The 14,237-nt window shown below is 45.0% G+C and overlaps 1 protein-coding gene across 8 annotated transcripts in view; it reads left to right on the top strand.

Moving 5' to 3' along the window:
* The window catches only part of PDE1A (phosphodiesterase 1A), a 145,216-nt gene extending 136,397 nt beyond the window's left edge, over positions 1-8,819 (top strand). For 4 of the 8 annotated variants that reach the window (XM_083629373.1, XM_083629375.1, XM_083629374.1 and 1 more), the window contains 3 exons: positions 967-1,260; positions 7,050-7,164; positions 8,658-8,819. In XM_083629373.1, the coding sequence (XP_083485499.1) occupies positions 967-1,260; positions 7,050-7,120 (365 nt within the window). In that variant the 3' untranslated portion in view covers positions 7,121-7,164; positions 8,658-8,819. The remainder of the gene's footprint in view (positions 1-966; positions 1,261-7,049; positions 7,165-8,657) is intronic. The other 4 variants (XM_083629377.1, XM_083629379.1, XM_083629378.1 and 1 more) reach the window with 1 other exon arrangement.
* The last annotated feature ends 5,418 nt before the right edge of the window (positions 8,820-14,237 follow it).

Raw genomic sequence — 14,237 nt, 5'->3', positions numbered from 1 at the left:
GTTTTTTTTGCCCTGCCATATAAATCTTGCCAAATCTCTCTGCCATTCCTTAAAGCAATTTAGTCAGCTTATTATTGGGATTGTTTGAAAAAGAAACCACATTTTCGGTAGCACAGTCATCTTTATTGTAGCTATCCTTCCCCATAGTGACAAATTTAGCCTATTCCAAATTTCCAAGTCTTTTATTTTTTCTTTCCATGTTTTGGCATAGTCATCATTATATAAATTTACGCTTTTTACCGTGATCCAGATTCCTACGTATTTAACTTTGTTTGTTATAATTAGCCTGGTCTTATTTACTAGCTCTAATTTTTCTTGTTCATTGATATTTTTCACTAATAATTTTGTTTTATCTTTATTCAATTTAAAGCCTGAAACCATTCATTTTTTCCATTGCTTCTGTTATACTTTCTGTTGGGTTTTCTATCGTAATGATGAAGTTGTCTGCAAATGCTTTTAAATTGTAATATCTATTTCCCAATTTGATCCCTTTTATTCTTGGTTCTTCCCTTATTGCCTTTAATAATGTTTCCAATGTTGTTATAAAGAAAAGTGGTGATAGCGGGCAGCCTTGTCTGATGCCTTTAGAAATATTAAACGTTTCTGATAAATCATTTATTATCAATTTGGCTTTTTGATTTTTATATATCGCTTTTATGCTACATCCAATTTTCTCTCCTAATTCCATTACATCAATAGTTTTCTCCATAAATCTCCAAGACACATTATCAAAAGCCTTTTCGGCATCCACCAGCATCAGTGCAGCTTTTTTATCAGGCCTCATATCCAAATATTCCTAATGTATTGATCACCATTCTTGTGTTATAATACATTTGCTTCCCTGGAAGGAAGCCTGCTTGATCATCGCTGATAATTCTCTTCAAAATCTTTTTTAATCTATTAGCCAATATTCCTGCAAATAATTTATAATCTGAATTTAGTAAAGAAATTGTTACTGTTCTGTAGAAGAACAAGTGCCAAAAGTTGGTGGGGAGAGAAAGGAACAGAAAGGCCAAAGCCGACGTGCCACAGACCCGTTGCTAGAGGAGGTGGCAACGGAGACACCAAATGAGAAGAGCAAGGAAAGCGGTGGTGAAAGGCCATCTGTGGACTTGTCCCATACCTCTGTCGTCCTTCAAGTGCACTCTCTCAATTCCCTGCTCAAACCATCTGACTCTGAAATCTCACCAAAGGATTCTTTGAATGGAAAAGAGACTGCGGATGTACAGCAAGACACAAAACCTTGTGCTCCGCTAAATGGTAAGAGGACATCAGCAAGCATGCCTCGGATGGGTTTTGTTCAGGTTTTGTTTTTAATCTCTAATTTTCCATTACAGATTCTCACATTCAAATCAATATAACCACACAGTAATCATCAACTTCCCTCTCCCCCCCCCCCACTCCATGGTTCGTTTTCGTTATCCATTACCACTGCATATCCCAATTACTCCAAATATTTTCTTTTATTCCCATTCTCATTATATCTTCACTTAATTCAAACTGCTGAATTTGCTGTAACCCTGCTAATGTTTTATCCTGCTTACAATGATTCTTCAGCTATTCTACAAACATTTTCCAATCTTCCTTGAAGGCTCCTTCTTCTCATTCTCTCATTCTATTCGTTAAATTTTCTAATTCTGCATATTCCATCAGTTTCGTCTGCCACTTCTCCTTTTATTGGCGTCGTTCCCTCTCTCCATTTCTGAGCATATATCGTTCAGGGCTGCTGAATAAGGTATTCAACCCTGCAGTTAACAGATCGCACCTTATGCAAGCATGCACAGACTAATAGGTCTCTATGTAAAAGAAATTAGCCAGTACAAAAATGTAGCCAGATTCAGCTATCAGCAACGAGTTATAGTGTTGCTTGGGAATTCTAAAATACCCCCCACCAAAAATCAGAGATTTATAAATCACTAATGGCAGTTTGTTAGTATCTAGATGTTAATAAACTCTGGTCAACCTGGAAAACGCCTGTCCCAGATCCATCCCCAAATTAATGTGAGGGACAGGCTAGTGTTTAATCAGAGGTTAAGAGCGGTAGATTCGCAATCTGGGGAACCGGGTTCGCGTCTCCGCTCCTCCACATGCAGCTGCTGGGTGACCTTGGGCCAGTCACACTTCTCTGAAGTCTCTCAGCCCCACTCACCTCACAGAGTGTTTGTTGTGGGGGAGGAAGGGAAAGGAGAATGTTAGCCACTTTGAGACTCCTTCAGGTAGTGATAAAGCGGGATATCAAATCCAAACTCCTCCTCCTCTTCTTCTTCTTCTTCTTCTTCTTCTTCTTTGCAGTTTGGAGAGGCAGGGAAGGAGATGCTGCGTCTCCCCGCCTCCCAACAACCAGGGACGGATGGAAGGGGGTGTGGCAGGCACAGGCCACCCTAGGTGTTACCACTGAGGGGAGTGACAAAATGCCGGGTGGCACTCACTGCAGGGCCTGCAGCACGCCCAAGTCGCGTGTCTCTCCTGGAAGAGACGTGGTGGATTGGGAATGCGCAGGCTCCGCACTGCCCAAACGGTCCACCTGCTGCCTCCCCCCCAGCTGTAGGGCGGCTGAGTGGGAGGAGGTAGGCGGACTCCAGAGGCCCTGCAGTGTGCTCCGCCTCATGGGTGGCTCACCCTGCCCCTGGGCGCACCGCCCCGGGCGACTGAGCGGCTTCCTCCGCCGCTGCCTGCAACCACACCGCAGAGAGTAGGAGAGTTCTGTCCTGCTGGGTGTTCCCTGCACAGATCCCTGCAGGCAGTAGGATTGTTTAGGGAATCTTTTAATGTTTGATGTATTACGGTATTTTAATATTTTGGGGGAAGCCGCCCAGAGTGGCTGGGGAAGCCCAGCCAGATGGGCGGGGTATAAATAAATTACTATTATTATTATTATTATTATTATTACCCATTTGGTGGGCCTCCCATGTACCGCAGCTTCATGTGCTGTGTCTGCTTGGCCTCCCGCCTCTGGCATCATTGCCCCCCCCCCCCGTGTCTTGGCTTGGTGTGGTTCAGGTCCCAGCCACTCCCACTGATGGCAACACCACCTGCCCCTGCTCCATGGCTGCCTTGCTTATCCTTCACCGCTGCCGCTGCTGCATTATGGGAAACAGCTCTCCCTGAATCAGCCACAGCTCACTCACTGCTGCCTCTCAGGCTGACATTTCAGAATAGGAAGCAGATCTTCATCAATGCACGCAAGTCCACTTTCCTCTGTTGAAGGGATGTAGCCCTCCATACACTGTTGGATCACAACACCCATGATCCATGACTGTCGGTCATGCTGTCTGAGGCTGATGGGAACTGGAGACACTAACATCCAGAGGGGCACAGGTTTCCTACCCCCTTTGCTCTATTGAAGCAGCCAGATGTCCAACACCTTCATTTGTGCATCTGAGCATATACAGGGTTTGGGAGATATCCTTTTTGCATACTGTGCTACAGCCTTCCATTGGTTTCAGTAGGAGTTACCGCCTCCTTCCTTGGAGGTTTTTAAGCAGAGGTTGGATGGTCATGGATGCTTTAGCTGAGATTCCTGCATTGCAGGTAGTTGGGCCAGATGACCCTTAGGGTCCTATCCAATTCTACACTCCTATGATTCTATGATATAGCTGCAGAGTGAAAGATCCAGCATTGGAGATCAGATTTATATAGGCATCTGGATTCACATTTCCCTATACTTTCCTTGCAATGCCTTTCTGGGCTCCACTGAAATAGCTGAGCGCATATTTTGATATGGGTTGGAATCCACACATTCCCATCCAGGGCTATCAGTTATTACATGTGATCATGAACACTTTGGGGTGGGGCCTTGGTTTTTAAATCTCCGATAAAAAGTTTGGTGAAGCATCCAAAAGAAAAGGAAAAAGCTCAGTCTATATTAATAGACGCTATTAAACTTCTATTAAACTTGTTATTTATTTGCTAAATGCCAAGGTTGCTGGGAAAGTAATGCTCACCTTTTCTAAGTAAATAGTGAGGGCTGGTTTCTTTTTCTGGCTGAGCAAATCCTCCGCCTGTTATTACAGCACGTCCCGCTAATTGTAGGCACTTAATATCATTGGAATCCCATGGGCCAAGTCATTTGTACTGAAAAATAAAGAACAGGTTCCATTGCTAATTTTACATGATTTTAATGTGATGCACTCCAAAACGGAAAGTCGATGTAGAAGCTTTCATTTCATTAATATAGAACATTCCTTTGCTAGTACGGAATGGGAAAAGGGAATAGCTAGAAAGCCCTTCATCATACACTGTGATAATTAACTTGGATTAAAACTAATGAAACCAACTGCAGCCAACATTCTGATGGGGATGGAATTTGTCTATGTTATCTGTAGGAAAAGCATTGCTGTAAATAGAATTCTACGGCTTATGTTTTATGTTAACATTATAGTGATATTAAGTGTGAGTTTGGAAAGGGAGATTGAGTTGCTGGGGGAAAATGGCTGTGATCTTCCCCACTTTTTGATTGGGAAAGTGGTTCAAAGTGGGTCATGACAGGGGCCCTACCATCATGCAAATATATGGTAATAAGTTAAGAAATGGAGCCCCCAATGAATGCATGTTTGGGTTAAAAGTGGGTCCTGGGTCTGGAAAGGTTGAAAACTGATTAGCCAATCTGCACACATACAAAATATTACTGATTTCAGTGGGAGAAAGCGAAGGATTCATCATCAACGAGAACTGAAGCTGCGATCCTGTACAACTAGATCGGCTGATTGCTGGGTCTGGTGAAGCCCATTGCAAAGCATTCTTCAGGACCCCATTGCAGAGCCACTTTGCAAGGCGCTTCTCAAAACCTGCCATTCAACTGATCATCAGGATTTGCAAATTCTTTTTCACAGGGCTTTGCAGGCATCAGAAATCAGTGTTTAGGAAGAAATCTAATTCTGTTCTTGTTTAAAGGCAAACATGTTGACACTTTCTGAAATAGTATGTGAACTGAAGCACAGCTATCCATCAAAATCTGAACTTCTCTAGATTTTGCAATGCAGTTCTCTAGCCAACTTCTGTGGGGGGGGGAGAGAATATGCCAGAGAAACATGCATAAAATGCACACAATAGTGAAACTAACAAAATAAAAGAGCATTATATTACAGGCAGGGGCGTCTTTACCCAGGGGTGGAAGGGGTGCGGGGCACCCAGGTGCCAAATTCTTGCCCGCCACTGAAGCTCTTAACTATCTACCTGTTATGAAATAATTAATAATTTTGATCAAGCTAGAACAACAGAATACATATATACCTAGGTATTACCAAAATGTATACCTACTGTTTCACAAGCAGTGTCGCTTGTCATTCACAACAGTGCTGTGCACACGAAATTAACTCTTACATCAAAATATTATGTTATGTATTGTATTGAGCTGCTATGAGGCAGCGGGGTCAGCGGCACCTTTGACACAACTGATGTTTCTCTTAAGTGGGTGCCTAAACAATACTTATAATTTAAGTGTGGTGGTGGGGTATACTTAAGGTATTGTAAATAAATGAGCAAATAAATTTTTTTTGTTTCTTTTTCCTCCCTTCTTTCGTAAACAAGAGATAAGATGTAAGCGTGGTGTCTGACATAAGCATAATAAAAGTTAATTTGGAGGCTAAACTAAATTTGGGGGCGCTGGGCGGATCTTTGCACCCCGGCGGCACATATGCTAAAGACAGCGTTGATTACAGGAAATTGCTTTGCAAAGATTTCTATGTTAGGCAAAATTGCATATATAAATGTGTCTATTAGGATAAATTTGAACTAAAATGCTGGTGGGTTTTCAGGAGGACTTTTTAAATTAAAGAAATTTCAAATTGGTGTGGGATTGTGGAGAACTGAATTTAAGATTGGAAAAATGAGAATTGGGGAGAACCTAAAACTGGCAGATTCTCCCATCCCTCTTGGTGGCACCTGAAAATCTCTTTTAGCTGGGCCAGGCTTTTGCCTATTCCACACCTGATGTCATATATCTGTGGTTTTCAACCAGTGTGCAGTGGCACCCTGGGGTGCCTTGAATGATGGTCAGGGGTGCTGTGGGCAACACTGGCCTCCGTCCCTCCTTCCTTCCCTCCCTCTGATGCCCTCTCATGTCTCTGCCTCTCAAAGGCTTGCACAGCTGTTTGTTGCAGCAGCCTTGGCTGTAAGCTCCCCAGGCGAATGGTGCCTCTGTGGCTGGTCAGGGGGTGCTGGTTGCCAGGAGCTGAGGTAGTCTTGGAGTAAACAAGCAAGCGGGCGAGGGAGCCCAGCCAGCCAGTCCACCAGCCCTTGATGTTGGGAATGGACAGACAAGTCCCAGGTCCCTGTGGGGCAGTGTGAGGAGGCAACTCTCTTTGGGGCAGGGAGAGGGCAGCTCAGAGACTGGGGGCAGCAGTGACGGCTGCTCAGAGGACTTCCAAGGAGAGGAGAGAGGAGACTGAGGGAACACTCCACAAGGGAGGGTGTTCAAAAAAGGGTGAGAGCCTGTCAGTTCTATAGGCGAGGAGTAACATAAATGGACTCCTGAGCCCCACAGGGGTGTTGCAGGAAGAATGTAGTAGGTTAAGGGAGCCGTGCACTCAGAAAGGTTGAAAACCTCTGTCATATATGATAGCAGGTAGGCATGGCTTGGCCAATATGGCCTATAGGCCAAATGGGGAGGTCTGCTGGACCTTAACAGGCCTGCGGACCAGAGGTTCCCCACCCCGATTTGCCCACTTATCTGGGAGTCACCCCCAATGTGCTCAAGCGGGACTTACTTCTCAGTAGATGTGTATAGAATTGTGCCATAGATGTGCTTAACTGTGTCTGCATCTCCTGGTTCTCAAAGCTAATGCAGAATTTAAGTGGCATATACAGTTCTGCACCCACCACCACCATTTGCAGCCATCTTGTGAGGTGCATTAGGCTGCGAGGCCCTAGGTCAGCCAAGAAGTTTCATGATTGATTGGGAATTTGAACCAACCCAGGCTTTCCTGGACATAGTCCAGAACTTCAACTGCTAGGCCAGACTTAGACAGTCAAGGCCACATAATAGCTGGCTCACGTGACCTATGTGGAGACTTTTTTGTTTTTAAAAAAAGCTTTGTTTTTCTTTCCAGGTGAGCCTAACCTCAATAAGACCCCAGAAGTGACCCCTGAAGAACAGAAGCAGAAGCTGCTCCGCAACTAGATGAGCTGCATCCTCAAATGTTTCTGCTGTTTTGAGAAGGATAGGTAATTGTTTTCCTACCTGGTCTTCCCCTTGCAACAGAGCCCTGAGAATTAAGTTGCCACGGGGTCGCGAAATGGCTCCAAGTCACGTTACAGGGTTTGCATCCCATCACTCTGTTTTCTGTATCTGGGTGATTGTTTTATCTGAACAGTTAAAAGAAGAAGCCTCATAAAGTTGTAATGGGATGGAGCGTGTCCAAGAGAAGGAAGTCTGGTTGCAGGAGAGACATGTATCTCAATTGCTTGGGATCCAAGTATCCCCATGAGGCAAGTTAGCGTTGACCGTGGGGGCCAGTTTTGCCAATGCAGTGGCTTGAATTATCAGGAGGAGACAACCGACGACACTGTGTGGAGTTGTTGCTCATGTGTGCTGAGGCTGGGAGTGAAGAGGGAGAGGTGGTGCTAGGGTACTTTTTTTGGTATTACAATTCATCACTGCAACTTTCACATTTTCAAAACTTTGGAGAAAAACAGGAAATAGGGCGCTGCTCGCCTATCGTGCCCCCTTAGTGGAAGGATTTCTGCTTCTGCCATGGGACTTTCTCCCCTCTCTTCCCTCTGTGTGTGCACCTCTCACCCTCCCCGAATCTGCTCTGCAGGGTTAGTGGAACCTGTGGAACAGATTTAGGGGGTACACCGGGGGAGGAGAGGTGGGGAAGACCACTCTGTTGCACAAGCATAAATCCTTCCACTGATGGAAAGTTCACTCGGTGCTATGTTGGATTCTGCCCATAGCCAGTCGTGCTGCCTTTGTTGGAATGAAGCCACAGAGTTTCCCTTCTGATACCAGTGTTGCTGCTGCTTACCTGGATAGAACTGGGACAGGGCACAGTGGTGATGGTGAGGTTGTTCCCATGGTACTGCCTTCTTCAGCACCCTGCTTGGCTTAGCTCTGCCCAGGTAAACAGCATCAATACTAACCTTGGGAGGGGGACCTCCATAGCTCCACACACACACCCTTCACCACACCTGGAAATAACCCACTGTGCTTTCATGTCCTTATTGTTGTAGCATGTGGCATACCTTTCGATTTTTAAAAATCCACTCTTCAGTCAGTGTGGTGTAGTGGTTAAGAGCGGTAGTCTCGTAATCTGGTGAACTGGGTTCGCATCTCCGCTCCTCCACATGCAGCTGCTGGGTGACCTTGGGCTAGTCACACTTCTTTGAAGTCTCTCAGCCCCACTCACCTCACAGAGTGTTTGTTGTGGGGGAGGAAGGGAAAGGAGAATGTTAGCTGCTTTGAGACTCCTGAAGGGGAGTGAAAGGCGGGATATCAAATCCAAACTCTTCTTCTTCTTCTTCTTCTTCATCATCATCATCATCATCATCAAGCAGGTGCTACTTAATGACACTGGGAGAATCAGCATCCTTCAGTGTGTAGTCCATTCTCCTTTGTAACCTTCAAAATGTTCAGTTTCATTACTCCACAGTTAAATGCCTTGAGTTTCGCACAACAGCAAATCTCAGCCTCCTCCCTCCTCCATTTTTGTTTGCAGGATGAACAGTGCAGCACTAAGACATCTCCATCCCCCACGAGGCTGTTACCTTCTGTGCCAAATCATCCTTGGACCATCCTATCTATAGACGCAAAACTGATGGATACTGAAACATTAAACACTACAAAGCCCTGAGCTGGTAACTCAAGGCACTTAATAGCAGCGCTGGATATGTGGAGTTATTTTGTTCCTTCTTCTGGTCCTGCTACCCCTCAGCTTTGCTGGAATGCATTTCCAGCCAATTTCCTTTGAAATCCATGAACGAATGTTGCCATGTGCAATGTGGGCTGAAGACTGACTGGCTAGCAGAGACTTCTGGACAGCCTGCTTGGGACAGAAAGCACAACCACGGCTTGTAGATGACCGAGGGGTGCAGTGGGTGGGTGGCATACCAAGCTGAAGTCGCTACAGACAGCTGCAGCCTTTCCTTCTCACAGCCCTGTTGCATAATGACGCTCGTGTCTGCATTTATGCGGGTCCTTTTCTTTTTCAAAGCGCGGGAGAGAGATTCCGAAAAGCTGTACCGAAAAATTCAGGAGTCGCGGGAAAGCCTCTTGAATGAGCAGTGAATGTATTGTTGACACCATTCTGTGTTTAGGTGGTGGGAGCAGGTGTTTTATTTAACCAGCTTTTTTAAGAGAGAGAGAGAGAGAGAGAGAGAGAGAGAGAGAGAGAGAGAGAGAGAGAGAAATGATCTGTTTAAAGGTAGTGAAATAACAGTAGGTCACAAGTTCAAAGTGTTGCCCTTCTTCTTGGGCTCTAGCAGACGAGGCATTGCCTGCTGGTGAAGCATGTGCTATGCATGCAGAAGTTCCCAGATCTAATTCCCTGGCACTTCCAGTTTAAAAATGAGCTGTGCAAGGCCTCTGGCTACAGTCTTGGAGAGCTGCTGCCAGCCTGAGTAAACATTACTAGGCTAGATAGGCCAATTGCCTCCTTAAGGCTGCTTTATATGTCTGTTGTTCAAAACTATCTTGATAGATATGCCATGAAATTGCATTGTGTTTTTTTTAAATATATACATATACAGAGAGAGAGAGACAAAAGAACTACCAATGATTGGGGTACGTGGTCTTAACTTGCTCATAAACCCCAGGCAAATGGTCTGTGGGCACCACTGAGGAGATAATCCAGTCAAAACCTGTCTGTTGTACTGAGGACAGCACAGTGACTCTGCATGCTATAGCAGTTCCTCTTCTTCTTTTCAGGCCTCTCTCACATTTTGAACTGGGTACATTCCAAAATATCAGGGATGGTATAAGATAATACCAAGAAGTCATAACAGATGCCAGTTGCCATGGAAGCCATAGCAGATCTGCGCAGTTTTAGTACGGATTATTTAATTTGGGGTGGGAGTGATGCAAAAGATTTGGGGGTGGGGTGGGTGGGGTGGGAGAGAGAAGCATTTTAAGATATTTTATAAGGGCCAGAGCTTGCCTTCAGCATGGACTTTTGTGTACAGTACCGTAAACAAACAACATTTCAAAGAATAAAAACGTATGATATACTGTATAATGCAACTTGCGGTTTGGCTTCTCTCACTTTCTCTGTGGGTGCGCATGGGAGCATGTGCACATGCACAAACTATGGCTGCCAGGTGACTCCCAAGAGTCTGTGCCCTCATGTCCTCTTGCAGAATTGCTTCTCCATTCAAATAACTGTCACCGTGAATCATCTGCTTTAAAATGGGATGCGAGAGGTGTATCCAACATGTGTATGTATATATAATTGGGCTAGTCTTAAGGAATTACTCAGGAAAAACACCAGAAGCATTCGAGTCCAGAGCCCGGGGTGCAAATAGAAGCCATGATTTATCTGCACTGAAGTGAGTGATATGGACTTTACAGCAATGAGAACTCAGTGAGGACAAAGTACCCCAGCCTGCCTACAACAAACCATAAATCTGTGGGACACTGATTTTCCAGTGTGTTAAAGATCTAGGAGGAATCCCTTACACCATCTCTTTCTGCAAAAGTACGCCAGCTTTGTGCTTGCATTCGGCACGCCTACAGATGAAACTCTGCAGTCTGTGAGTCTAGCCACCAGCCAGAGATCTTTGGGCTGAGATTGCCAAGACTTTGGGCTGAGATTGCCTCTTGTCAGTGCTAGGAACTTGGCTCTGGTGGGTGGAAAGCAGGGTTTGCTAATGCCTTTTTGTGAAGCAGCAGACATAGTATATGGACTGTAGATTTTGGAACTGGTTGTTTGAAAATGGAAGGAATTCAATATCGTGCTAAGGCGATCGTTCTGCAAGTCAAGTATTTCAGCTTCCGGTCAGAACAGCCTTCCTCCTCTCCCCTGCTTGGGCTGTTCCATGGGTTCTCCTGGGTGGGGGTCATATCGGGCGGAGAGGAGGGGAAAGCCCTATTGGGCAGCTGGAAGTCCTTGCGCAGGATTTCCACCGACAGGGCTCCTCGTTTGAAACCCACCCAATGAGGCCAGGCGGCATTTTCAAGAGGTTTAAGCACCCAAAGCAGCTTCGAAGGTGGAAAATTGCATGAGAACCTGTCAGCTCATGCAAAAAATGAAGCCAGTGGAGGACAATTGTGCATCCTCCTTTTACACTACTTGTTTAGTATTCACTGCTAGAAGTGGTGGCAGAAGTGGGTTTAAAACTCCTAACAATCACTGGCCCAACTGAGGACAAACGCAGGTGAGGACAGCTCTGGGACATTTTCCACAACAGGAGGGATAACATCATCTACCAAGGCAATTTGCAGGCCATCTTCGCCCTAGCAAGCAAATGAGGTGATAACTAGCCTTCAAGTTTTGCTATGGTTTGTGACATGAAGTCATAGAATCTGTTGAGGTTGCTCTGAAAAATAAAATCCCTGAAAGCATGCCTATTGGGGGGGCCTCCTGTTGAGCTCAATCCTATAACTACGTACAGTGGTACCTCTGGATACAAACGGGATCCGTTCTGGATCCCCATTCGCATCCTGAAGCGAACGTAACCCACGCCTGCGCTGGTCGCAATTCGCCACTTCCGCGCATGCGTGTGACATCATTTTGACCATCTGCGCATGCGCGAGCAGTGAAAAATCCAGAAGTAACATGTTCCATTACTTCTGGGTCGCCATGGAGCACAACCCAAATGCGCTCAACCTGAAGCATATTTAACCCGAGGTATGACTGTACTTCAGAATAAGCCCCACCAAAATCAATGGGACTTTCTTCTGAGTAGAGAGGCATACATTTGCCCTGTGTACTCACAGTACAATAGAACTATTTGGCCATTTCTGGTGCAGGGAATGCCATTTGACTTTAAGGACTGAGTAAAACTATGTTCATGCGATACATAGTTTTCATGTTTTGTGTGTGTGTGTGTGTTGAAAAAAACCCTAACCAGTTTTAACTACTTGCATTACGATTCTAAGCACTGTGGAAGGTTTCAATCTGATGGTCTAGAGAAGCAGGCCTTTCTTCTGCATGTCTTCTCCCTCCCTCTCACAGAGAGAGCAACTGAGACTGGGAACACATAGACACCAATCACTTGGCTTTGCAATGCTTGGCAGCAGGGCTGGGGAACCTGGTGCCCTCCCTAGATACCAGCCTTGCATACTGGCCATGCTGGCTGTGGCTGAAGGAAGTCTAACAATATGGAGGCCACAGGTTCCCCAGCCCGACTTCACAGAGCATTGCCTTGCCTGCTCTTTCCCATGCACACACATTCCTCACGCACAGCCACCTACAGGGGCGGCCTTGCAATGAGGTGAGGCGAAGCCATTTGCCTCGGCAGCAGATCCAACCCACTCCCACCCTCACCACTGAACCATTGCCCTCACCTCTGTGCCCATTGCGGCTTTGCTGCTTCCTCTGTGTCACAGCAGCAATGCAGGCCCAACCGCAGGCGAAGTTGCAGTAGTAGGGTTGCTGGCAGCGCAAGAACAATGGCAAGGGCGTGGAGGGGAAAAAACACACCAAGAACTCAGGCCAACGTAAGTTTCAGTAGTGGGAGTGGTCCCTACTCACAAGTCAATAGTCAGTAGTAACAAAAACTAATCCATTCAAAAGTATGTATTCTGACAAGAATTACAAACTCAAGTAGAGATTACAAACTCAAACTCATAAAGATATGTATAACAAAATAATTCATTACAAAGATTTTCTCTTTTTCACTCGACAATAATGTTGATCCTTATAATTTATCAGCTTGCAGACGGAGACTCAGTTTCAGTCACAGGGCCCTGTTTTGATGTATTCACCTTCATCAGCTGGAAGTATCAAATATTACATGAAAATACATTTAGATTCTAAATTAACATAAATTATAAAACAATATTATATACCATTTGGTTCCTTACCTAATTTTTAAAGGGTTGTGTTACTATTTTTGTTACTATTGACTATCGACTTGTGCGTAGGGACCACTCCCACTATTGAAACCTACATTGGTCTGAGTTCTTGGTGTGTTTTTTTCTCTTGGTATATTTAATAACAAGAACTCCAACTTATTTAAGGGCGTGGAGGGAGCCTGGTTCTGTAGAGGGAGAGGTTGTGGGGGCGGGAGTGGCATCAGCATGCTGGAAACCAACAACGAACATTGAGATCTTGCTCATCTCCCTGCTTTGTTGTTGTCCGTAGGGATTATGGGGAGCTGAGCAGCAGCATTGCAGAACTACAACAGCAAAGTGCTGGGTAGCGCTCATCTCTTGAGTGAGTAGAGGCATCTCTTCCTTAAGAGACATCCTGCTTTACTCTGTGTCTGAGGGAGAAGCCAGCTGGAAGGACCTTTGATTCCCAAGAGATTTGAGTGCAGATCAGATAATAACAATCAATAATAATTTTATTCTTTGTGCCCCATCCGTCTGACTGGGTGCTCCTAGCCGCTCTGGGCTGCTTCCAACATATCTAAAAACATAATAAAACATTCCACATGGAAAAGCTTCCCTCTACAGAGCAGCCTTCAGATGTCTTCGAAAGGTCATATAGTTACTCATCTCCTTGACATCTGAAGGGAGGGCATTTCAAAGGGTGGACGCCACTATCGAGAAGCCCCTCTGTCTGGTTCCCTCTACAGATGTGTATTGCAGATGGCTCAGAGCAACCACACGCTCAGACACAATAAACAGCCAATACAGATCAGGCCTTGGTTTAGCAATCCAAGTTTATATGTCAAATGCAAACTAAGTGGGGATCACCAACAGAACTGTTAACTACAACTCCCAGAATCCTTTGGAGGAAACAAGGACAAGTCACAGTTGTATAAACACAACATACATTTGTAATATATCTAGGGCCTTATAAGGATGCATATGTCCATAATGTCCCAAGGGTCTGTTGAAAATACCGTCCAACAATTATTTTGTATATTTATCTTGGGAGAGCTGGTGTTCCCTGTAATTTAATAATGGGTTATGATTTCTGGATGTTTTGAATTTTCAATTTTCAATGTGGCAAGCATCGTGGGATGATCAGGGTTATTTTTTTCTGCTGTACTTGCCTGCGATAAGAAGGCGAAATAAATTATATTGGAAAGTAACGTTTGTAAAATGTTGACATGCCTTTGAGATATATAATGCAAAGCCTTTGATCACTGCCTATAACTTTGTTTGGCAAAAACTGATGCACCATAAAAAA

This window comes from Podarcis filfolensis (assembly GCF_964270895.1).
Source record: "Podarcis filfolensis genome assembly, chromosome: 1".
Lineage (NCBI taxonomy): Eukaryota > Metazoa > Chordata > Lepidosauria > Squamata > Lacertidae > Podarcis > Podarcis filfolensis.
Note: the sequence above shows the minus strand (reverse complement) of the source record. Positions and strands in the feature narration are given on the sequence as shown.